The 24931-nt window shown below is 43.0% G+C and overlaps 1 protein-coding gene across 1 annotated transcript in view; it reads left to right on the forward strand.

The window, feature by feature from the left end:
• Positions 1-12348: 12348 nt before the first annotated feature.
• Positions 12349-24931, forward strand: part of iqsec3a (IQ motif and Sec7 domain ArfGEF 3a) — a 101427-nt gene continuing 88844 nt past the window's right edge. Inside the window, exon 1 of the mRNA XM_073480314.1 lies at positions 12349-12998. Within this exon, the coding sequence (XP_073336415.1) occupies positions 12349-12998 (650 nt within the window). The remainder of the gene's footprint in view (positions 12999-24931) is intronic.

Consider the following 24931-nt stretch of genomic DNA (forward strand, 5'->3'; position numbering starts at 1 on the left):
GGAGTCCTGCAGACGACGAGGAGCAGGGAAGAGGAAGTTACGTAGACAGAAATATGGAATCTGAAGGCTAAATGACTTGAAAGCTGTAGGAATTAAGCGTTATAGATCATAAAAGCATGTTTGACCCCCGAGTCTGTCAGCTGTGCCTCCATTTGCTTGATTTCTGTGCAATGACTCAAAGCACTTAAAGAAAAAGTGTAGGACGAGTAGAGACCCATTGTTTTTTTATTACCAAAGATGTTTTGTTATGACGTATTCAGACAATTAAAAGTGGGTATGAATAAACAGCTTCAGTCTTTGATGTTTCCATATCTGTGCTTGACTTTATCGTGTTTCATTTTACTGGCAGCCGTTGGGTTTACGCGCGGCATGTCAGAGAATGGAAAGCGGCTTAACTCATGATGGATTAAAAAGGAAGATGGGAGGGAGGGGAACAACAGGTGGAACCTACTTAAACTTAACCTCACGATGTTTAAATAGATCTTTCAGACGCGGCCATAAATGCAGAAGATGATTAGGGCCGCAGGAAAAACACAAAACAAAACTGAGTTTGACTTTTACCCCACAATTCTGACTTTGTTTTGAGAAAAATGGCTGAATTTTGAGCTAAATTCGAGACTTTAAGCTTAAAATTTTGACTTTTTTCTCAGGATTTAGATTTTTTTTTCGCAGAATAATAAAATTGAGCTAAAAATTCTGACTTTAAACTCTGAATTATGACAATAATCGTAGGATCTCTGGCTTTTTTCTCAAAATTTTTGATTTTTTTTCTCAGAATTTTTACTTTAAACCCAGAATTCTGAGAGAAAAGGCAGAAAAAAAGAGATTAAAGTTAGAAAATGTGGGCGAAAAAAAGTCAAAAAACCCATTTTCTGCAGACATTTTGACCAAACAAGCATTGAGCTAATCAAGTACAAAAGAAAATAGGACTCCAATCTGGAAAATAAGTGCCAAGACAGTGTTTTCAACCATCAGAATTATGTTTTCCTCAACTTTAATCTTTCATATTTACTTCCAGTTCCACACAGTACAACTACATCTTGACATCCAGAGCAGCAGATGGTGAAACACTCTAGAAACACCTGGGCCGGAGTATTTTTAGCCATGATGATCGTCCTCCATATAACTCCCCCTGTCTTTGAAAGCAAAACTTGAGCTGGAGAGCTAAAACCCCGGCTGGCATTGTGGTCGCGCACATTGCCCGCATGCATGCGCTTCCTTCTGTGTGTGTCAGTGGGAATGACTGGCTGCTGTCGCCACGCCATTGTTATTCCAAGTATGACAGTAACACCAACAATAGCTTCAACATCCCTGAAAGTGCACATTGGATGGTGGATCGTATGCTTTTTATGGGCTGGTTACTGAGGGGTGTGTTTAAACAGCTGAAGTCTCACACATGTCACAGTATGAAGGATAACTTTCTGATGATTGTGTGAAGAGTCACATCTTCTTCGTGTGTATGTGTGTGTGTGTGTCGTCTGCTCGTCCACCCAGGCTTAGAAAGCTGATAATGAAACACAACCCAGGTCTGGATACACACTCCTGTGCCTATAAATAGACGCTGATGAGAGCGACCTTCACAGAGAACAAATGTTCCAGATGTGCCTTCCAGAGTTCATTCATGTCACCACCACAGAGCGACTGCTAACCACAGAGGTCAGGACGCTGGAGTCTTGTTGAGATGACAAACACATTCAGGTGTGGATCAGGTTTGAACACAGTCACTGTTGCTCGTGGAATGTGACACGCTGTGCTTCACCGTCGGAGCCACTTGGTGGCAGGCAACAAACAGAGTACTGCTGTAAATCTACTGCTATAAATATCACCCAGCAGATTGTTATATCAGAGACAAAGTTATAAATTAATTTATTTCATCAGCAGTCTGATTTTCTTTTAACAGAAACACTGACTCTGATAATCAGTCTACGCATAACACACATCACATACACGTAATTTTACTTGTACTTTTGATACTTAAGTACATTTAATATCAGATATTTCAACACTTTTACTCAAGTACTGTTGTATACTTGTTACCAAAGTAATATTTTAACACGATATCTTTACTTTTGGGTACTTTTTACAACACTTCATGTGTTCAAGTGTCTGAAAAGAAAGTAAAATGATTTATTTTATCGAGTAACTTAAATCTTAGAATGACAGACAATCATGAAAGCACAACATAATAAACATGTCTGGTCTACTCACTTTACAGGTACTGTTAGAGAAGAGGTCCTTCCTGTTTCTGTGGCACCTGTGAAGATGTGCGAAGCGTCCTCGGATCCATGATTTGTGATTCTGACCTTTCAAAGTAAACCTGACTTGACTAAAAACTAAAGAACCTCCCTCCTCTCTACTCCTTCATGTTTAAAAACTGACTCTTCAGTCTTGGAGGAGAACAGACACCATATTTCCACGAGTTGTAAGATGGAAGAAGCCGAGCCTGACAATAAATAATTACTGCTGTGGCTCTAAACAGCGCCGGTTCATTTCACTCGTGGAGTACACCCAAAGAGGAAGAAAAATGAGCGTTAGTCTGCAAAGAAAACACCGGAGCAGATTACAGTGTTTCGCGGCGTGTATGTGTGTGGCCTGATGAGGATGTGTGATGGATGTCATTAATCTTTCTACATGCAGCACGAGCAGAGTATTTATTGCTGCAGGGACTCGGGAAGGGGGCTGGACGATATTGGAATATATTTGACAGCAACAAAGGGCGGCCTGGTGATTAGACGGGTCGAGAGCTCCGGCCTCGGCGCTTATGCGCCGTCATGTGTCTTGTCAAAATGTCCTTGAGTGAGATGAGTGTACATCGGAGCCAGAATCAGAATCAGTGATCAATGTTGCTGCAGTGATAGTTTTCAATCGACATGTGAGAATAAACCTGTAATTAATAAATCCTTTTCTGGTGGTAAAGGTGTCACATGGCCTGACAAAGAAACAAGGAACAGGTGCGAAGTAAAAGTGTGAAGGAAGGCAAATTCATCATAGTTTTGTGCATTTTTTACAAGTTCTCCTTAAACTTGGCTCACAGTCATTGCGTCTTTATGAGGCAGAATGAATATGACTCACTGTTATAAGATTATAAGACATTTAGGAAAAGGAGCTTTGGCAGACGATACAGAAGCGCATCACGGTGACATTTATCCTGGAGAGCAGCGTTCTTCAATCTCCGGTCCTCGGGGCCCCCCGAGGTCTTAGATGTTTCCCCGCCGCCCCCAACGCACCTGACTCAAATGATCAGCTCGTCATCAAGCTCTGCTGAAGCCTGATAACGACACGTTCATTTGAATCAGGAGTGAGGACCGGGATTGAAGAACGCTACAGTTTCTTTTTTCCAAAATCCAGTGGAAAGAGTCCAGTAGGCTTTTGGTCGATGGAACCAGGGCGATGCTAACGTTCGGGAGGGCCCACAAAAACACTTAGTTGTGAGTGAGAACCAAATAAAAACACTCTTTTAATTTTTGTAGTTTGAGGAGAAGAGGTTCTTTCTCTTCTGCTAAAAATACTTTATCTAAGAAGGCAAGAGAAAAATATATTCATTAACTCCTCCGCTGTCATGTCCCTCTGTTGGTTTGGATCCGCAAACTGGCCACCTTCCTGCGACAACCTCTTTCCTGTGACCTGTGCCGCAGTAACTACTGTGCTGTATATGTTTACAGCTTTCTGTTGTGAGGTGTCGAATAAGCAGCTTGAGGTAAATCCTGTTCCTCCTCTAAATATTCATCTATATTTGGAGGTAATGACACAGAAAAGGAGCTTTAAAAAGGCATTAGACTGGTGGATTCAAGGGTTTTAAACAGAAAGAAAACACACACACACACACACACACACACACACACACACACAAATGGGCAGTGTGCTCGTCTCTCTCAGTCAAAAAGTGTTAATTGGATTCGGAGTGAGAGGTGAATCTCTTTTCAGCCTCAATGAAACATTCAAGAGCGGCAGATAGAAAGAAATGACTGGAAACAAACTGATGAAGACTCTCATCTGTTATTCATCGCTGATTCATTTGACCCGACTCAAAGTTTGAGGGTTAACTCCGCCTCACTCGAGCTGAAACTACAAGTTGCCTAATGAGCCGGACTCATTTAATCGTTCGTACGCTAACTGAGCTTTCCCTATCAATTAATCCATGTTAGGCAACGATCTGCAAACACCCCTCGTGTTTAAATAGCCATATTATCAAGCTTCCTAAGTTATATGTAGCAAAGATGCATTGAGAGAGAGGTTTTCAGCTGGACAGCAGACAGGAAACAGAAAATAAATAGCATCCATAGTTTGTTACTGACCCTTCACTCTGTTGTCCAATAACAAGTTAACAAGATGGTTAAAAGGTGTTGCTGGTTGGATGTAAAAAGTGGATTAGGCTGCGTGATCGACCTTAGCTGAACATCAACACCGTCACCAAAGATTCATACGTTTGTTCAAATGTAAAGTCACATTATATTGATGCCAAGAGCTTCACGGACACATCAAATTGTAAATAGACGCATCTCAGTTTAGCAAATGTTAGCAAAATGCTAGCTAACTGGCTAGCTAACATCTAACAGCCAGCAACATGGTCTGTAGTAGAATAAATACATTGACATATTTTGCTCTGTTTTTGCTCTCCACCAACTCCTGAGGGAAATATCTGCCAATTGAGCTGATAAATACTTCACTATTTTCACCAGCTAGTTGCTAATTTTGTCTTTCTGCTTTTTGGCGCCTGGCAGATAGCGTACAGTGTGTTTATCAGAGCTTTTTCTGCCAAAAACAACAGGCAGAGGCCACACAACACTGGCATAATATCCCCTTGTAAAGCTGATATGGCTAATGTGTTAGCAAACAGTTGCCTGTTTACACATCCAGAAGACAGGGAGCAACATTAGCATTTATTTGGAGTTGTCTTTCTGGTCACCTGGTGAATGTAAATCTTATAATCACTCGAATTTTAGCTCTGTTTTTGGTCTCCACCAACTCCTGAGGGTAAATATTAGTTGCTAAATGCTCCACTATGTTCACCAGCTTGTTGCTAACTATCGTACTGCTGTTTGGCGATGGGCAGATATCGTTTTTGCAGGCAAGCTGTGAAGACAACATATCATACCTTTGTAAAGCTCATATGGCTAATGTGTTAGCAAACAGTTGCCTGTTTACACATCCAGAAGACAGGAAGTAACATTAGCATAAATCAAACATTCACTCCAATTTTTGCTCAATGGTTGGTCACCACCAACTCAAAACATTAAAGTGGTTGTAAAACCAAAACAAACCGCTAAAAGATGCTAAAACGCTCCATAGACCTGAGGGTAACTGCTAAATCTCTTGATGATTTTTTGACTTCTTTCACATAAATCAACCCCACATTGAGTTTTCTGAGGTCAAACACTTGATGAGTTGTGCGAGGTGATACATTAGAGAGCGACAGGCTCTTTCCACATTCGAGTATCTTCTGTGTTTGTGTGATTCTCACGCATTAAAAGCTGTTTCACGGCTGTTTCATCAGCTTCACTGGAGGTTCACAGCAGGTCGGGCCTCTTCCCGCCCACCTGTGAGGGGCTTTGGTCTGCCTTTGTTCCTCTGATACAGTATATTCACCTCGCAGAACAATGCCAGAGGAAATGTGCGAAGGCGAAGGAAGAAAGAGAGTCGATATACATGAGCAGCACTGCACCATCCATACTTTTACACCCAACACCTCTGATGGTTAAAGGTAATCTACGATAGGTGCCCGTGGCCTCGCTCCCTTCTCATTATTGATCTCCTGTGAGCCAATAGGGAGGAACAGGGCTGATTGGTATTGGATTTGGACTCCCAATGCCGGTCAGGGGTCAACAAGATGCATCCAATAAATATTCCTCTTGCTTTAATCAGGTGGAAGCTTTCAAAAGGGCGACAAACATACAACAGATATATGATCTTATATTCGTCTTTATTTTAGGTTTAATTTAATTGTTTTTCTTTATTTTCGTAATTTAATCAAAACCCTCTACGTGACCCAAAGTGAGAAACCCACTCAGCTGATCCTCTCTCGCCTCAGGTCTCCCCGGAGCGACCGTGTGAACAGCCTGTCTCTGTAAATTATTAATAGTGATGTTGGAACCTGCCACCATGGAAGATGTTTGGAAAGTGCAGCTGTGGAGGTTCAGGTTTGCACAAACAGCACCAAACATTATGTAAGCTATTGTTTTCCCAATCTTTTAAAGTGCTTCTTCCCAAGTCCAGAAACCTCTGACACTGTGAGCACTGAACGGGACTAACTGTTGACTATTAAGTCACATCTGTGGTTGCAGCCGCTGTTTCATAACTCACATCTCGCTTGTACCAAAGCCTTCACACTCCTTCTGTTACTTGTTGGCTTCTCTTTTATCGCCATCTCCTCCTCGGTGTAGAGATACTTGGGAAAATCAATGAAGAATAATGACTTTTACCTGGACTCACCTCGGCAGGGTGCTTCATGAAAAGTGTCTGCAGTATTTTCTACAGTCAGTGGCTGCCTCTCTGTCTTATATTGGATTAAATATCTACATTGAAATGAGAGTTTTGGAGTTTTTAGGGGTATTTTAGCAGCGTGGATCATGTGATGGCAATGTTGGTGGTGGTCGGTTGGTGCAGATGTTCATGGTTCCCAAACTATCTACGAATCTTTGATTGGGACTCTCAACAATTATCTGATGGATTGAAATTTTAATTTGGTAATAACAATAACAATCTGTCTGACCTTGCATGTAACTCAGTCAGTGAATCAAAGTTTTCACTCATACAGTATAATTCTGTATCTCAACAACTTCTTGATGGATTGGCGCAAATGTTGGTACAGACATTCAGTCTCCAGAGGATAAATCTTAATGATTGATGATCCCAATTTTTCATCCAAAACAAGCATCAGATTGAGAGTTTTGCCATCATCATTTGACATTAAAGTCTCCCTCAGGTTGAAATATAACTTTGGTCTTCCTCTGACTTTTCCATCATTAAATATGACCCATAATCTAGTTTATAACCAATATCTGAAAAGCTAAAGACATTTTCATTCTTCTCAGCTGTTCTTTCGACCCAGTTGCCATCTCTTTATGTTGCAATTTTAGGTCCAGTTTTCTAATTCATGTTGTGGCAACGTTGTGCTTATGATCTGGTTATGCATAAAGTCCTTGTTCCTTTGGGTAAAGAAAAGATCATGTTTTGGCTTACACAGCTGGAAATTGTCCCAAGGTTTCCTCCAGTGGTTTCTCACTTCCAAATGTTGAAACACAGTCTTGAACAGTGGTCACTGACTTGGCAGCCTTCTCACCTGTGACTCCACCACCATCACCTGCACCTCCAGATATGAAATGTTAACTGCCAACAATGTCGTCGTGCTAACAAAGTTAACTTAAGATGGTGAACATTATATCTGCATGTCAGCTTTGACATAAGCATAACAGCATGCTGACATTTAGCCCTGCTCAGCCTCACTACACTCTTACTCTTGTTTATGTTAAAAGATGACCTTTAAAACCCAAAGATGTCCCATAATGACATTCATGATGGAATTAAAAACCCTTCAAATGTTATATTAAGACAGCTGCATGCTGTGTAAATACCAAAACAATCCTTGTTGCTACTCGGTTGAATCATTTAAAGTCCCGTCTCTTGCCAGATGCTCGTGATGTCAATGACTTCTCGTCTCGGCAGGCACCGCTGCAGTGTCATTAATGAAGTGTAGCGTTGCAAGTAATTCATCTCTACCTGACGTTAATTGCTTTATCGTGTCGTCTGCTCTTATCGCATCTCTTAATGTCATTAATGCTCCAAAGTCCTTGGAAAAAAAAAAATGTCGAATTGCTTTCTCCATTACATCAGGTTTTTAACTTTCCCCTCTCCGATGAACTCGCTCGACTTCTTTGGCATCATTCATGAGCGAAAGACGACAATGATGGCCTCATTTTTTTAAATAAATCTTCCATTTCTCATTGTTTTATTTCTAAAAGTTTTCGTGCCAGCGGGATAGTGATGACACATAAAACATCTATAACCAATGAGTCATTTTAGGGCCTAAAATCTCTCATGTCGTGAGTCAAGTCTGGTGCATGCAACAAGCCATTTATCAGTTTTAATAAGAAGAGCTGCCCCCCAGAAGACCTCAAGAATAGAGCGGTTTGCTTTTACTGCTCAGTGTGAAGACGAAGTGAGAAATCTCTCTAAATGCTGCGTGAATGAGCGCTATCACTTCAAATAGAAACTTTTCACATATAGGTGCTTAATGCTGTGGCTATTTTAAACAAAGGCATGATTGTTTCCACTTGCAAATTTGTGTTTCTCTGAATTGCTGCATCGGGTTCACAACACTGCCGTCGGTCTCGATGTGTTACTGTCGGCATCAAACGCAGCGGAATAATGAGAGAGAAGAATACAGCTGGTCTACTTTCAACTTAGCAACAAACCCGAGATACATTACTCTGGGGAGTGAGCCTATATTGATATAACACAGTTCTGGAGGAGGATCCGAAGATGGGGCAAAACTTCAACGCTGCCAGACAACTTTCAAACTTTCTCTTTCAGGAGTGGGACATTTGAAATAGGAATTTGAATATCAGTGATCAGTGGCATCGCTCTAGGGATGGCAACGTCAGACTGTCAAACTACTTTGATCCAGACTCTATTGGAAATATTGGATGGATTGCCATCAAGTCCTGGACAGACGTTCATAGTCCCAAGAAGATGAATCCTACTGATTTTGGTGACCATCTGATTTTTGCTTCAGCGCCACCAGCAGGTTGACATTTTGGCATTTCATTGAAATATCTCAACAACTGTGTAACTGACTGATAGTAAGTACGGTACAAACATTCATGGTGACCAGAGGATAAATTGTAATAACTTTAGTGATCCCCTGACTTTCAACCGCTTTGGTCCAGACTTTAAAGGTCCTATTGTGAGAAAAGTTGATTTTTGAGTCTCATTCCTAACTTTGGAGTGGTGGCCGTCCCAACCTACCATCCCAAAGCATCAATATAAGTTCAGTTAATATCTTTATCTGCAGAATCTATTGGATGGATTGCCATGAAACAATGATAAGCACATTCAAGGTTCCCAGAGGATGAATCCTACTGACTTTGTTGATCCCCTGTCTTTTGCACTGATGACATCTCCATTAGCCTCAGTTGTACTTGCTACTTAGCAAATGCTAGCATTCTAACATGCCAAACTACAATTCTAAAAATGGCATTTTATGCATTTTAGCACTGGGTGAGGATGTTAGCGGGCTGCAATTAACATTTACCTCGAGACAGTACTGTGCCTTAGTCCAGCCCGAGTATTAACATAGTGTTTTGAAGCCTTTAGCTTGACATTATGACCATCTTGGTGCCAGAAGTGACCATATTTAGACACAATGGTGGAGCTGGGAAGAATACGCATTGCTACACCTCTATCGTGACTGGATCCATCTACATAACCAAGGACACAAGAGTTGTTGATCACAAAGTAGCTACGTCCTGCTTTATTGACTACTTGACACTTAATGGGACCATAATTCCCAAATGAAAATCATGCTGTATTGAAGAAGGCTCCAAACTAGCGATTGAGCCCTGCTGTGATGACCAAATTGTAAGTTTAAGACCTTTGCAGACTTGGAAGCTCCGTCCACTCTTGATACCGTCGATGTTACAGCCTCACATTGACTCTTTGTGAAGGGCACTCAAAGTTTTCTGCAGATGCACAGTACCGAGGTAAAAAACTTGATTATTTTATCACACTTCGTGCCCCATCCTTGTCGTTTCTCATCAAGGATGCGTGACCCTCCGAGGCCTCAGACTCCTCTGTGAGGTAATTGGTGTTAAAGGTTGGTTTCGCCACATCCAGCAGCGAGTCCATAATAAGCACGGCTGGACTTTGCAGATGCCACCCCGGCACCAGAGTCGCTGCTGGCACCTTTTTTTCTCCTGCAAAACTCATTTTTGTCTCAGTCCAGGCATGTGGTGCTGGTCAGGTGCGCGAGTCATTTTTCACTTCGTGAAGCTTGTAAAGCAGCCATATGGAAGGACGGACCCGGCTGCACCCACACCGGCTCGCTGCTGTGGTCCACATATTTCACTGTCTCAAGGTCATACGATATTTATGTTTCTTCTGAGCTGTTTTTAAAAAGTTGCATGAAACTTTGAACAAATCCATTTCTCTTTTTCGTCTCCGTTCTCACAAAAAAAACAGCGTTAATCACAGCCTATCATTAATGCCACTCCGGTTCTGGATTGATCTGGCAGACTGTCCTTTGCTTCATTACACTCTGACACTAATTAACAGTGATTTACTCTGAATGCTGAATGAGGATTTCAACGAGACCGATCTTGAATAAACAATAAGGATTTTTTAAAGAACGTGACATCAGTTTTCCTTCGAGATTATCTTGTCAGCAGAAAGCATTCTTTCCGACACGAACACAAAAGGCCTGGTTGACGTAAAAACTATTTATTTGCCAAATAAACTAATGAGAAGTAAACTGGATGAAAGTGAAAATCTAAAAAGCATCGCAGCACAGCAACCAGAACAGCCGAGCTCTCTCTCTCTCAGTGAGATATCACTCGGGTCTGTATCACTCGGGATCATCTCTGCAAACCTAAAACCCATTTCCTTTCCGTGCTCTGCCTGCATGTTATCTGTCTGGTTGACTTGCTTTTTATTTCCCTTTTGGTGAAGTCAGAGATACCAAAGCACGGACTGAGGTGCGGCCTCCTTTCGCTTGATCCAATTTGCAAAAAAAAAAAATCACACTGCTATCTCACCACAAGCCCAAACTTTTAATTTGTCTGCAACGGTGAATGTCAACGTGGAGACCCGACATCTATTCTGTAAAAAAAAAAAAAAAAAACGATCCACATTTCATCAAATCATCTTCATACTGTGCTGCTAAGTGAGCAGCATTAAGAGGAAGCTATTACATTCTGCACCACGCCATTATTTTTCCTACCCTGCAGGGCAACATCTCAAAATACAAAGAAAGAGTTCCCGTCCGACACACAAAGACTTCTGTGGGACGAAAAAAAAAAAAAAAAGAAGCACCACGAGCAATTTTAATCACATCACAGATTCCTACGGAGAGCAAGTCCTGAGCTTTAACTCAGGCGCTGGAGTCACATCTAGAACACCGAGAGCAAGATTCCCCATTTTGGGAAATACCGTATCGGATGAGTCTATATCCCCTGCTGTGATCAAATATTGTTGGGAAATGGAGAGATATTCGACGAAGATGTCAGCTTTTATGATCCCGTGGTCAGGCATGGAGGAGGAGGTGTAGGGCACGACTCAAGCGTGAAACCACTGGATGTTTTTAACGAGCCGTCGGGACGTTTTGATATTTCTGATGAGGTGTGGGGACAAAAACAGGTATTTTTTTGGGGAGATGTTGGAACAATGTGTTTGTGGCGAAAGAACCAGTCAGTGTGAATCCACAGATTCGGTTTGGAAGATCTTCATTGACTGTTTTACTTTGTTTATATGTGGCGGACCCTGCCATCTTTCTAGCTTCAAACAGTGTTCTGGGGACAGCTTGTTTATTCAGTTATGGAAAAGATAAATATTTCTGAGTTTGTATAATTACTTCATTAATTTGCCTCACAGCAACGAGGTCCTGGGTTCAAGACCCGGCTGTCTGTGCAGAGTTTGCATGCTCTCTGCTGGTACTCGGGCTTCCTCCCACAATCCAAAGACATGCACGTGAGGTTAATCGGTTGTTAATCTGTGTCGATGTGAGTGTGAATGGTTATTTGTCCCCCGCCTCTCACCTGATGCCAGTCAAAAAAGCACGTAAACACATAGGAAATACATAAAATACAAGATAAAATAGTCAAAGGAGACGTGAAGACGCATTCACAGTTATTTTAGGATTATTTAAGCTTCTTGACCTCTTGTGAAAGACAGTTTAGTGACCTGAGCTTGCAGTTTAGCTCGGCTGTGTCGCGCGAGGACACATGTAGAGGCGAACAAGATGAAATAAGAAGCTCCTGGGCTGGAACACACTCCACAAAAACTGTGGATTAAAACATGTGAAACGTGCAGACCAGCCTCACTCTTTTCCCCCTGCGTGTTGACATCACAGGTCCACTACAGCTCCGCCTCCGCACACTGATGCTGATCCCCCCCTCCAACCCCCATCCAACCCCACCCCCTGCATCAGCACCATTTCTGGTCGAGAGAGAGAGAGAGAGAGAGAGAGAGAGAGAGAGACTACCCAGCCCCAGCAGAGCGTAGAGGCGTTAGACGGCCGCCAGATCATCCCGGTTACGCACCGTGTTCAGAGGCCTCATCGACGGCTTTGCAGCGCCAGAAAAACAGCTGAAGGAGAAGTGAACACCGCCGGGCACACGGCCACAGCCACAGTCAGTAATGGAGAGCCTGCTGGATAATCCAATGAAAGCCGTTCTTTACCTGAAGGAGCTCACCACCATCGTCCAGAACCAGCAAAGCCTGATCCAGACGCAGCGCCAACGCATCGACGAACTCGAGCGAAAGGTGGAGGACCTGATCGGAGAGAACCGACAGTTGCGGGACCCCCATCAGTACGTCCAGCAGCCCGCTCCACCACCACCGCACCACCACCACCACCACCACCACCACCCCCCGACTCACCGCAGCGCCAGTCCCCAGGCGCCGGCCCACCTCCATCAGCACCCGGGGAGCAACAAAGCCGCGGCTCACCTCGGCCAGCAGGCGCAGCAGCAGCAGCAGCAGCAGCCTCCTCCACCTCAGCAGCAGCAGCAGCAGCAGCAGCTTCATCAGCAGCTTCATCAGCATCAGCAGCAGCAGATCCCCGGTCTATCGGCCCAGCCTCAGCAGCAGCACCAGACCCCTCCTGCGCCTTCCTCCCACCACCCGCAGCAGCTGCAGCTCGTCCCCACCTCGCCGCAGTCGCCCAAAGCGAGCCAAGCGAGCCCGGACTCCGCCGAGGAGGACAAGAGGAGCCCCTGCTGCAAGTCTCTGGTTCCGCAGACTCCCACCGCGCTGTGCCGCTCGGTGGGGTTGGCCAGGAAAGCGGAGTAAGTAGCTCCAAGTATCCATCTGAACAGGCAAATATGATTCAGAAACAAACAATCTGCACATCAGTGTGGTTTATTTATGTTTTTCCAGCATGAAAGTGTCTCAGTTTGTTTCACTGGCTTCACCTCCTGTCTCATAAAACACACAGTTGCCTTCACTGACCCTAATAAGATGCGTATTTTCGCCGTGTACTTTTTTCCCCCCTTGTCTAAATATAGATAGAAAACAATGTGACACCCTCAGGGGGCTGTCAGATGTGATGCCTTAACCTGCTATCAACATTTTTAATTAAGAAACACCACATCTCGGTTAAAAAAAGATGGTGTGAGCGGTGAACGATGCTGTCGGAGCACATGATTCGCCTTTTGATTAACTCCACATCCTCCTGACAAGCTGGGGCTTAATTTTCTGACAGGTAATTCAAGCTCCTCCTGTATTTTCCACATTATTCACTCAGGTTGTTGCCCTGTTTAAATCAATGGCATGCTTAATGGATATTGATTTCAGGGGGGGTGGGCCAGGGCCGGCGTTTCAACACTGGTGGTTTGTTAATTCTGCACCAAGGTGGACTTGTCTAAACACTGGGCATGAAGTGTGTCTGGGGCGACTTGCACCGGAACAGGAGTTTGGTCAAACAAGTTTTTTCTTGGATGTGGAACGAGTTCTCTGGTTTTTAAAGGCTCGGCTCAGGTAGCGTTTTCACAGGTGCCAGGAGAGCAGGGTGACATTTTTAGACACGCTTTTTTAAAAACACCCAACTCCTAAAGGCGTTTCGCCGACTTGTCAGCACTTCTCGTATGAAAATAAACACCCACGATCGGGGTTCGACTGCAGAGACTGTAACAGCTCGTTCCTCATTAAGGCGCGAGCTGAAAGACGTTGTGCCGAGAGGAACTTATCAGGTGGGAATTAAAGGAAAGACAGAAAGGTATTATGGTTATAAACACACAGTCGACTTTTTGTGTAGATGTGTTGCGAGTCAGTCACGTTAAACAGAGTCAGAACCATTAAAATTCTGTTTTTCAGTCTGTTTTTGTTCCCAAAAAGAAACGAGAGCTGAGATGATTCGCCGACTGAAGGACTGAAAGTATATTACCAGTGACTATTTTCTTAAAAGAGACACATTTCAAGCAAAAACAGCAGATGGTCCCGAGTTCTGGTTTCTAAATATTGCTTATTTTCTTCATACTATGTGACACTGACAACATTTTTTGGGTTCAGGGCTGTTGGACGCACTTAAAAAGCTATTTGAAGACAGGAACTTGGACTATAACGGCATTTTTCAGACCAAACGATTAATTCATTAATTGAGAAAATAATCGCTACTATAATAATCGATAGTATAGGGGTAGATAGAAGAACCATTTCTCGAACATCAGGACCTGTTACTTTAATTAATTTTTAATTTTTGTGATGTAAGCATTCATGTATATATACGATACACATTTTCCTAAGATTACACTTCTAGAAATTGTCCTTAGTGACCCTCCTGGTTGATTTAATCAGCATTAACTTTTAAAACTGACTTCAGTACATCTGTTTTTCACATTTTACTGTCTTACATCATTGAATCGAAGTAGATATAATGGCTTTTTTTTTTTTTTTTTTACATTGATGGACTGAAAAAGACCCTTAAAGGTTAAAGCGAAAACATCTCTACATCGATATGAACAAACAAATTTGAAATACTTGAAACGTCGGAAGTCCATCATCATTTTCTTGATTGTACTGAGCTCATCAAGATTGTTGTTTCGCAGCCATCTTGTGTGAAGCTTTGACTTTGGCTGGAAAAACCAAATCTTTCCAGGAAGTTGCGGACGTCCTCGCAGACGGCATCAGGTTGTATTCTCCGCGATTGCATCCTGCTGCATTCGTTCACACACAAAGACCTGCTGCACGCTCAGTTTCAAACAACCACACGTTAAATCCGCTTTGATAAAACAAGAAATCTACTTCTCACTTTTGCGCCGTCCCGAGTGCTGACTCCTCTTCGCTCGCCAGGACTGTATCAAGGTCACATGAATTGCCTCAGCCAGAGCCGTGACACACACAACGCACCGCACTGAGCCCCATCTGTTCCACTCGGCTGCATCTGCATTGTGTTTGTTAATCCAGATTGATTTATCGTGCCATTAAGACATAATTCCTAAAGAGCACAGGTCAGGAATCGTATACGTGGATACTAGAAACAACTGTTTAGATATACATTCACCCAGACGGGCAGATATGAGTTGTTGAGGGTGATTCAGTAAGTGTTTTACCAACCGTGCACGCTGACAGTCCTGCAAAGTGATGAGCGAGAGGAGATCACACTGTACACTATGTTATCCTTAATGTAAAAGCAGTGATACATGAAAGGCAGGAGACGTGAAGACGCATTGTAATTTCAACTCATGGCGTTGAATGTGGTCAGACAAGATGGTGTATTGCTGTGCTGTCAGAGAGCATGATGCATTTTCATTAGCAGGTGGATGACAGGGAAAGTGTCCAAAACTTACTAATGAGGGTTGTGTGCTTATGTGTCTGCATATTTATCTACTGTAGTCCAAGCCAGTCGAGATACCTACTAGCTTTCTTTCCCACTGACTTTGCCAAATCCAAACAAAGACCAAGAAGTTTCGTACAAAGACCTTTGTTTTTGAATGTATTTAACAAGTTTATTAGTGACTTTAGAGGCGTTAATAGGTAGATTTTATTACCTGTGGACAGAGCCAAGCTAGCTGCTTCCCCGTTTCCAGCTAAGCTAACCTGGCTGCTAGCGGTACCGTCATATTAACGCTAGCAGCCAGGTTAGGACAACCTTAAGAAGTGGCCCGAATTAGTCGTAACAAACTAAGTTAGCTCCCAGGGTTAACTATGATGTCTGTGTCACAGTAAATATGAAGCTCTTGCTAGCAGCGAGCTAATTTAGCTCCGCACATAAACCAAGAAAGAGGTTTGTACAAAGAAATTTGTTTTTGAATGCCAGCTTTAGAGGTGGCAGTAGGTAGATTTTTCCACCTGTGGACAGAGCCAAGCTAGCTGTTTCCCCGTTTCCAGCTAAGCTAACCTGGCTGCTAGTGGTAGGCCTTCCTTCATGTTTAGCTCACATGAAGGTGGTATTGATCTTCTCGTCTAACTCTCAGCAACAAAGCAATATTTCCCAAATTGTTTCTTCAAAATGAGATAATGTGATTTTACCTCTGCCCTCACAATCTGAAGAAATGGCCTCAATTAGCAGTAACAAAGTATGTTAGCTTAGCGTTAGCTGAGTGATGCAGGACTTAGACCTCTCCTTTGATATAGACAAGTATCTGTTCCCTGTCCTTGTGCCTGACTTCATTTCTATGGAAGCTATGATAAGCTTCTGACCTTTTCAGATTGGTCATTGCTAACTTTCTTCCGGTCATTGCTATCCAAGGCCACCTCTTCAGGTCGTCCTTCCATCATTCGATAGTGAAAGTCAGAGGTATAATCCTGTCTATTATCCCGTTTAAGGTTTGTCAGGCTGTGTTCCCACATCATTTATTTCCCTCAAATCTCTTAAGAAAAGGGACGACGGGCCTGTAACTCTCGCAGGAAATGTCACGTCCGTAAGTCGCGCAAGGTCAGAGGGCTAGGAATAATAACATGGATAGGTTCTTGTGTTTATTGGTGAACTGAGCAAACAAGGAAGCAAGTAAACAATTAATCCCTTAATACTGGGATGCACTGGATTTTTCAACTCAACCGTCATTCCCCCAGCTCATCTATGTATTTACTTGATTGAAAGGAAGGCAGAGAAATCCATTTGCAGAGCTTTAAATGAAAAATTAAATGCAGCGAGCTCACATCACGCATTCCTCATCTCTTCTCAGTGGCATAATTTGAAGAATGCAAATCAAGGCAGCCTTCAGCGTTGGAACAGTAAATGCGCTTTAAAAAAAGTTGCTTCTCTGGTACACGAGCTCAAACTTCTCAGACGGGGAGAAAGTGTTGCAGTTGTGTTGCTCAGTCTGAGGAGGATTCTTCAGGGGCTCGTGTGATGTGAGGGAAGCCTTCAGCAATCCCGTCTACTCGTCTTTCTTCCTCCGCTCTCTGTCAACTGCACCTCCCACTCTCAGCTTCCATTGTTTCGGATTCTCATTTTCTCCCAATCGTTGCCTCTAAATGATACCTTTGTCCCCCCCTACCTCATTATTGCCTCTCTCTTCCTTGACTTTCCTTGTCTCTTCTCTCCTTCATCGAAACTCACTGTGTATTTTTGCATTTCTTCTTCTTCTTCTGTATTCTCCTTCCCTGTAATCAGCAGCCGATGCCACAGTAGCCGACTGCAGTCTCTCCATCAGTATTCAGTCCCACTCTTTTCCCCATCAGGCTCTCCGACACTTAACCCATCTCCATCTCCTGGTCCAGGCTGGAGCGTTAGGTCCACCCTATCCTGGTGGCGAGCATGGAGGCACGTGAATGTCAGATAGGCAGCAATCCTGTCGCCTGAGGTGGAAGTCCCAGGGTTCTCATATAGCTCCAGGTGGTTCTCTGCTGCCTCCCACACACTCCCACCGCAGATATATTAAGCTCTTGCTCTTACACACACAACACTCGCTAATGCACACAAACCCCCCCGACATGCCACACGCCACCTGGCAGCATGTTTTTTCCGCATTGGCTGCGGCTCTCCCCTGCGCCCGCCATGCCCTCGTTTTCATCCCGTTGGCCTCGTGTCAGCCGGAGCGCAGACTGTGTGCCATCTCGTATGCCACCTCCCCTGTCTCTTTCAGGGATAAACTGGGATGTACAGATAGCGCTTAGAGAAAGGGGAGTTCGGCACACACAGGAGCTCTCACACATACATATATTACGGAGTAACCCTGCTGAGAGCCTGCTGGATGCTGCTGTCTCTCCTTGTTCTTGTGCTCTTAGATCATTGAGCCAGGAGTTTTCGCCCGCATAGGCTCAACCAGCTAAGCTAACCCCACGGTGCCACTCGAGCCTTATTCTCCAGGTGATATATCCTCATCTTAAAGTCAAACTATCTTTTATCTCAGTGTAAATCTTGGGCATTTTCAACACAAAGTTAAACCCTTAACCCTAACGTTAGCTAACACGCTACAGGAAGCTGTGTCAACTGTGTGGGAAAGAAAAGTTAGCATTTTACAGCTTACAATTTACCAGGTATTAAAACAAAAACTAGCTAATCTTGTTGTTAGACATACTGCCAAGTTATAGTTACTGTTTGTTTACTGTACACAAAGCTATTGACTTTAATTCTTGCTAGCATAATGTTAGCTTTAAGGCTAATGGCTGAGCCAAATGGTTCAATGAGCTTGAAAAAAGGAAAGCAATGTCTGTGGTTAGTTCTGTTTACTGGAGCAATGAACATGGCACAAGAACCTCATGGGATTGTAATGATTGTTCCAGGTATTAGTCAAACCCTGAGGTGTTGACAAGAGAGTTACTGCTCATGAAAACCTTTATATTTTGATCACAAAATGCAATAAAATAGAAATTAATTGTAGTATAAGCAGGATAATGCCCTCTGAGTTGTCCATGATCAGGAATATGTGGAACGCTGGCCTTTAAGTCCATTAATTCCTAATAATGGGAATTAATGTTGTTATGGTGAATGTGTTAGCAAATTAAGTTGCTTACTGAGACATCTGGGAGACACAGAGCAATATTAGCATCCATTTGGTGCCTTGTTTTTGGCCACCAGATGAGATATTGTCAGATATTCCCTCTTTTTTTGCTCTGTTTTTGGTCTCCACCATCTCCCAACCTCACCCGCTTGTCGCTAACTTCGTCGGTCTCCATTTATAAGTAGCTTCTAGCTGAAATCTGTCTGTCACCACTGCCTCTCTGCAAGAGAGGAGAAGATGGGCGGATGGTGAATGCAAGGAGTTAAAATGGACATATCAGTTCCAGCTATATTCTCTTGCTCTCTCTCTGACCTCCTTTCACTCCCTTCCTGCCACCATTTCTCGAGTTGGTACCTCCTCCCATGCTCTTTTACCTCGCTTCCCCCTCCCCTCGGTCTGAATGGGAATCACGTCTGCTCAGTTATGACAGGGCGGCTCGGCTCGGCTGCTGCTGGAATCCAAATCATGAATATCACATTTGGTGCGTAGTGCTTTTAAATTGCTTCATTTCTCGGAGGACGTGGCTGCCGGGTGATTCCTGACTCCCTCGTAGAATATTAGCTGTTTTCATGCACAAGTTGAGCAAAGACAGTCCCAATTGTCGGTAATCCAGCCGTGTGTGTTCATGTGTGTGTGTGTGTTTGGTTTTAAAAGGACAAGAGAGGCTCTGTTGTAAGGGGATATAAGGGATCGTTTTCTGTCTTTTTCATTTATGTGGTGGGTTTATGGTAATCAAGGATGTAACTTGCTTAGCTTTGCGTTCCTGTAGACCTCTGAGGTGTTGGTGTGATCCAATTTAGTCAACATACAACCACTGCTAGGTACACAGCATAAATAAATGAGTTTGCTCAACACGGTGTGTTTAAAATTGCAGTAACCTGAGTGTGTTTTTCTAAGGACTTTGGCCAGAAGCACAGGAAGACAATTCAGGATTATGCCCATAGACTTGATAAAAGGTGCAATATGTAAGAGTTGGCCAGCTGTAGTCATACTCAAAACAAATAGGGTTAGGGTACGCTTGGTTAGCAGTGCATCTAGTGGTCCTGACTGGGAGCTCTGAGCAATAGAGGAGTGTTTGTGTTTACGCTGTAGCACAGGAGCTACATGAGCTAGCTGGTTAGCAACCTTCAAAATATATCTCTGCAACACAATATATAGATTTACGTATTGTCATATTGTCACAATCATCATGTAAAAGCTTCAGGAACAACACAGAACAGTCTTACTAAAAACTATCTCTAAATCAAAAGTCACAAATGATCTCTTGATCACGTTGTTCTACTCTGAGCAGATCCTTGACCTACATCTTTATGAATCCCGTGCAAACACTATCTCTTTTACAGTCTTCATGCATAAATAGAAAGACAATAACTTGTCACTTCGAGCCAGCAGCTCATGATTGATGGTATATTTTGGCTGCCTTGCTCAAAACCAGACGGGAAGATTATGGAGAACGTGTCGAAAAGGTAAATACTGTCGCGATGAAAACAGAATGACAGACAGGCTAAATAATTAGACAGATTAAAGAATAGGACAGGGATAGAATAATTTAATACTGATTAGCCCCACAGGGCTGAAGAGTCCAAATGTTGTCCCACTTTCCTCATAACTTGGCTAAAATGCAAAGCAGTTTCTTTTTTCCGTGGTCCTCTGCCTCTTTGATTGCCGCTCAATCAAAGTGACGAAGTTTGGCTCGACCGTCGTTTTTTTCTTTTAAACATGGCGCCCAACTGGCAGTCCTCCGTCACTTAGGCAACATGCCCGTCTCGCTGAGAGACAGACGAGTCATCCTCGCCCTTGACACTTCCAGATGCCTCAGATGACATCATCTTTTATATGTAAATACTGCGCTCCCACATTTACGGCTGTGCGTTGAATACGTTAGTCATTTCACGCTGTCTGCACGGTGAGTCGCCTCCTTCATGGTCGGAGGTAAATTATTCACACATCGGGATTGATGCATTTCGATTCTTCCGCATGCAAATGAACAGTACGACTAATGAGCAATCAAAAGTGTGTGTGTGTGACATTAGTATGCAGTCTCCGTATTTCAGAGTTGTGGTTGCAAATGGATGAGACATCAGTGTTGTCATCTGGCATCAGTCAATCGGACGGCGTAATATAAGCAGACAATTTGATTAAACAATCAAAACTGTCTGCAGATCATAGTTTTATCATTATTACAAAAAAATAATAATGACATATTTCAAGAAGCTGGCTTCTTTATCAGCAGCTTACCAACAATACAGTTTAATAACAGCACAGCTTTTCATTGTGGAGGGAAGAAAACAGTGATAGCGTGTGGAGGTGATAAGTGTAGCACTTGATAATACACCCTCGTATCACACTCTGTAATGTATCGCAGCCAGTTTTTATCTCTCAACACATAATGTGCTATTAGCTGGCTGCTAACGTATGTTGTGTTGCAATAAAACAAATGTGTTGACCAACGCTAACAGATGTCTTAAAACAAGGCACCGTCTAACACTCTCCAGTGTTTGTCCTTATAGGATGGAGGGATTTCTCAAGGGCAGATGACGCTGTGGCACGACTCTCATTGGTCAGTGAGCTAATGACCTCTGTAGCTGAGGGAAAAGGGATCTTTGAGAGAAGGAACCGTGTGCAGTTATGGAAAAATGTCCACCCCAGCTGTCGCAGAGATTTCACCTCCTGAGAGCTTAGCGCAGAAAATCCCTCAACAGACAATCCTAATTGTTTTTGGACAATGTGTACCAGTGTGCGTCTGTGTGTGTGTGTGTGTGGTGTGTGTGCGTTTGTGTCCAACAATGGTTAAATGATGGCCAGCTCTTCACTTTATAGCTGCTTGAGCTAACAGTAACATTGTGACTTCACAGATTCATAGGACTGCAACTTAGTTGCTTGAGCTAACGTGACGTTAGCTTCGCAGGCCGAAAGGACAGCCTCAAACCTGCACTTTAGCAGTTTGTGCTAACTTCAATGCTAGTGTCCTAGATTGAAGGAGCATTGTTTCACTCACAGTCCCAAATCTGCACTTTAAGCAGCTTGAGCTAATTTTAACGTTAGCTTCACAGAATGACACCACACTTTGGCTGCTTGAGCTAGCTTAAATGTGAGCTTTACAGACGGACAGGACTGCAATTTAGCAGCTTGAACTAATATTACTGTTAGCTTCACAGACTGACAGCACAGAATCTGCACTTTAGCTGCTCTATTTCAGTTTTGATATAAAAATGATTTGTTGTTCACGTAACAACGACAAGGTTTACGTATTATTTACAGTTGAAGGTTAACATATTGCTTTTCACCGGCAGTGTTGGTATGTGATGCTTTAACTGAGTATTATCGGGGCTCAGTTGTTGGCCATCGCTCTCTATCCAACCTAATCTCCATGTCCGCTGTTGCATTGTACACTCCAACAAACACACCCCATGCACAGGCACACTCTTGCCCTTGGGAAATGTCAAGTATGGTTAACTTTACGACCCAGAGTAATGTTCAAAGCCATCCACCTAAGGCCGCGAGGCATCGGAGAGCTGATCGGAACAGGCACGGCATGTCCAATCGACTTTCCTGATCTTTTCAGCGCATCATACAAAGCCTCAACCAAAGGATGGACTATGATTTATTGTAGTAACAGGGGAAACATCCACGGCTGATCATTTATTTTCATTCATACACACATCTAATTACTTGTCCTTCCTTTCATACATATATGTCACTAAAAAAACGTACTCGTGTGCTCTCCTGTCGTTTTTGTTGTGTTATATCATAGAGGATGCTTTGTTACCTTGCATTAAATGCTCGGTTGAGTGCAGAATCTGAAAAAAACATAGTAGATTGTCTTCACATTTAGATATAACCATAAAAAGCATCTTGGCCTTCCCCTGCACTGTGGTTATATCATCAACGCCCCGTCTGTCAACCCCTACCAGGATTACATCATCAGGTACGCAGTGCCAGGGGGGAGGAGCTAATGGCTCTAGCAGTGATGTCATCAGAGATTTTTTAAAACCTAAAAAGAGGCAACATGGGCAAGACATGAACACTGAATGAGTCATATGTGTGGGAACTGAAGTTACTGCATGTGGATGATGTGGTGAAAATAAGCTTTTCTTTTCTTTTCCTGTCATGACGTCTCCCCCATCATCTGCCCACATCTCTTCCTTCAACACCATCAGCTTCCATCTCCTTTAACGGACAAATGAAAATAGTGTAACGCAAAATGTAAAAGCTGCTGTTGCTGATCTGGTTGATGGGATTCTCCTCATCAGTCCAAGCCCCGGCTGATGTATGACAACCCTGTCAGTTTGATAGCTGTCAAGCATCAGCGTGAAGCGTGGAAAATATCTGTAAAAACTTGACCCACTGCCAAGTGTTCGGCAGATGGCCCCGCAGCAACACAGTGTAGCGTGATGCTCGATACGAGCTGATAAAACCGCTCAATAGTGGAGGCACCAGCTGGAAATCAGATGAAAACAGTAGGAAAAACTTCTGCTTTCATGGGAAAATGCACGACTGGATTTTGAAATCCATTTCTGGTGTTTTCTTCACGATGACGGCAACACATTTCCATCTTGTAAAAATGTCTTTGAGACTAATGCACAAGAGCGTTAACATATATACATTTTCTAACCCTGCATCCTCGTCTTATCTGATCAATTCTGCCACCGAGTCCTGGTGGATTCGAGTTAAACTCCTCCAGCAATTCAGAGATGCACAACATTAACTTTTGCACCATTCTTCTCTGTAGTAAAATTTTAGTGGCTTTATATTTCGCCTCCAGGCAATCAGTAATTAACACACATTGTGGAAGTTGGTATCAAAGTCTGACTGAAGTGACTGACTTTCTTTCATTCTCTGTTATGGTTTTTTCGAGCCAAGGGAGCTTTGCGGCTAGCTAGCATCCGTAAGAGTTATGGATTCAGAGGTCTGGCACCAGCTACCATCGACTCTTTGTATTACTGTAAGAATAAACAGCACGTGTACACATTTCTTATCGGTGGTTAACAGCTTTAAGCTACTTGTTAATGCTGTAAAATAGCATCCTCAAATGATAACGTCAGCTAAAACTGAGGCTATTAGCAATAGTTGCTAACTTGGTTACACTGAGTAACCCAACAAGTTGCCTGTAAGTTGCATTTTAACTTAGTGTGAGAATAATTTCAGCTCGAGTAGCTACGTAACATTGATGTTTGCAGGCTAACGTAGCATTTATCGTTGATGGCTGGAGGTAACTATTGAAACAAACAATAAATCCTGCTCAGTTTAGGGTCTGGAAGTACCTTAGCCGACAAAAAAGTCTATAATCTTTCAAGCTAACAATATTTGTAGCTCAAGCTGCTAAAGTTCAGATTCGAGGCTTCGAAACAGTCCGTCTTGTGAGCACTTGAAGCTAACGTTACGGTATCTCAAACAGCTAAAGTGCAGTCCTGCCCTGTCTGTGGTGCTGTAACGTTAATGTTAGCTCAGGCAGCTATAAAGTGAAGAGCTGACAACACTTGTGTAACTAAGCTAACAAAGTCGCTACAATTCACAGACTGAATTAACTAGAATTAAGGCACCGTATGCCAAAATCTTTAAGCTACATGTTGACGAAAAAAGATTCTGCGACTCGCACGGTGGTTAGCAAAATTAGCTAAACTCGAGGCTACAATTTCGTTTGTTACACTGAATAACCCAACATGTACTTGTGTATTAGTCATATTTTAAATCAGTATGAAAATCGTTTAAGTTGGAGTAGCCTAGCTAGCTAATGATGTTGGCGAGCTAACTCTTCATTTCTATTGTTTGTGACGAAAGGAAGCTTCCCAGGCTGTTTCTCTGCCCTAAAAACCCAGATATCTGCAATAATACTGCAATACTTTGGTTAAAGAACAACATACTCACACAAAATTGTCCAGTAGAAATGAATCGAGGTCAGTGTCGGTCTTGAGCGCCTTCAGCTGACGTAGATCTCTCTGGAAAGTGAGCGCTAAGAAGTGGCTCAGTCCTTCTCTGCTTGTTTTCCTGCTTCGTCAAAGAAATTCTCTTTCAAGTCGTGTTGAAGGGAGATCAACAGTTGGGACTTTAGTTGAAGAAGGGTGTAAAATGTTGAGCCTAGAAAGAGCTCCTTTGATTTCCAGGAGATGATATCAAAACTTGACATTTACGTTTGATATTTGAGATATTTTAGCGTCTTCACAGAGCTCGTATCACTGCTGAAAATATCACAAAAATCAACGACACACACTGTTGATAGTTAAGTTGCCACCAGCTTAAATGTTACAGCCTCACACGGATCCCAAAAGGTGTTCATGCAGACGTGACGCAGCAGTGAAATGGTCTCGTATGTGCCGTCAAGTTGCTGCGGGGGG

The sequence above is a fragment of the Pagrus major genome, chromosome 14, assembly GCF_040436345.1.
Source record: "Pagrus major chromosome 14, Pma_NU_1.0".
NCBI lineage: Eukaryota > Metazoa > Chordata > Actinopteri > Spariformes > Sparidae > Pagrus > Pagrus major.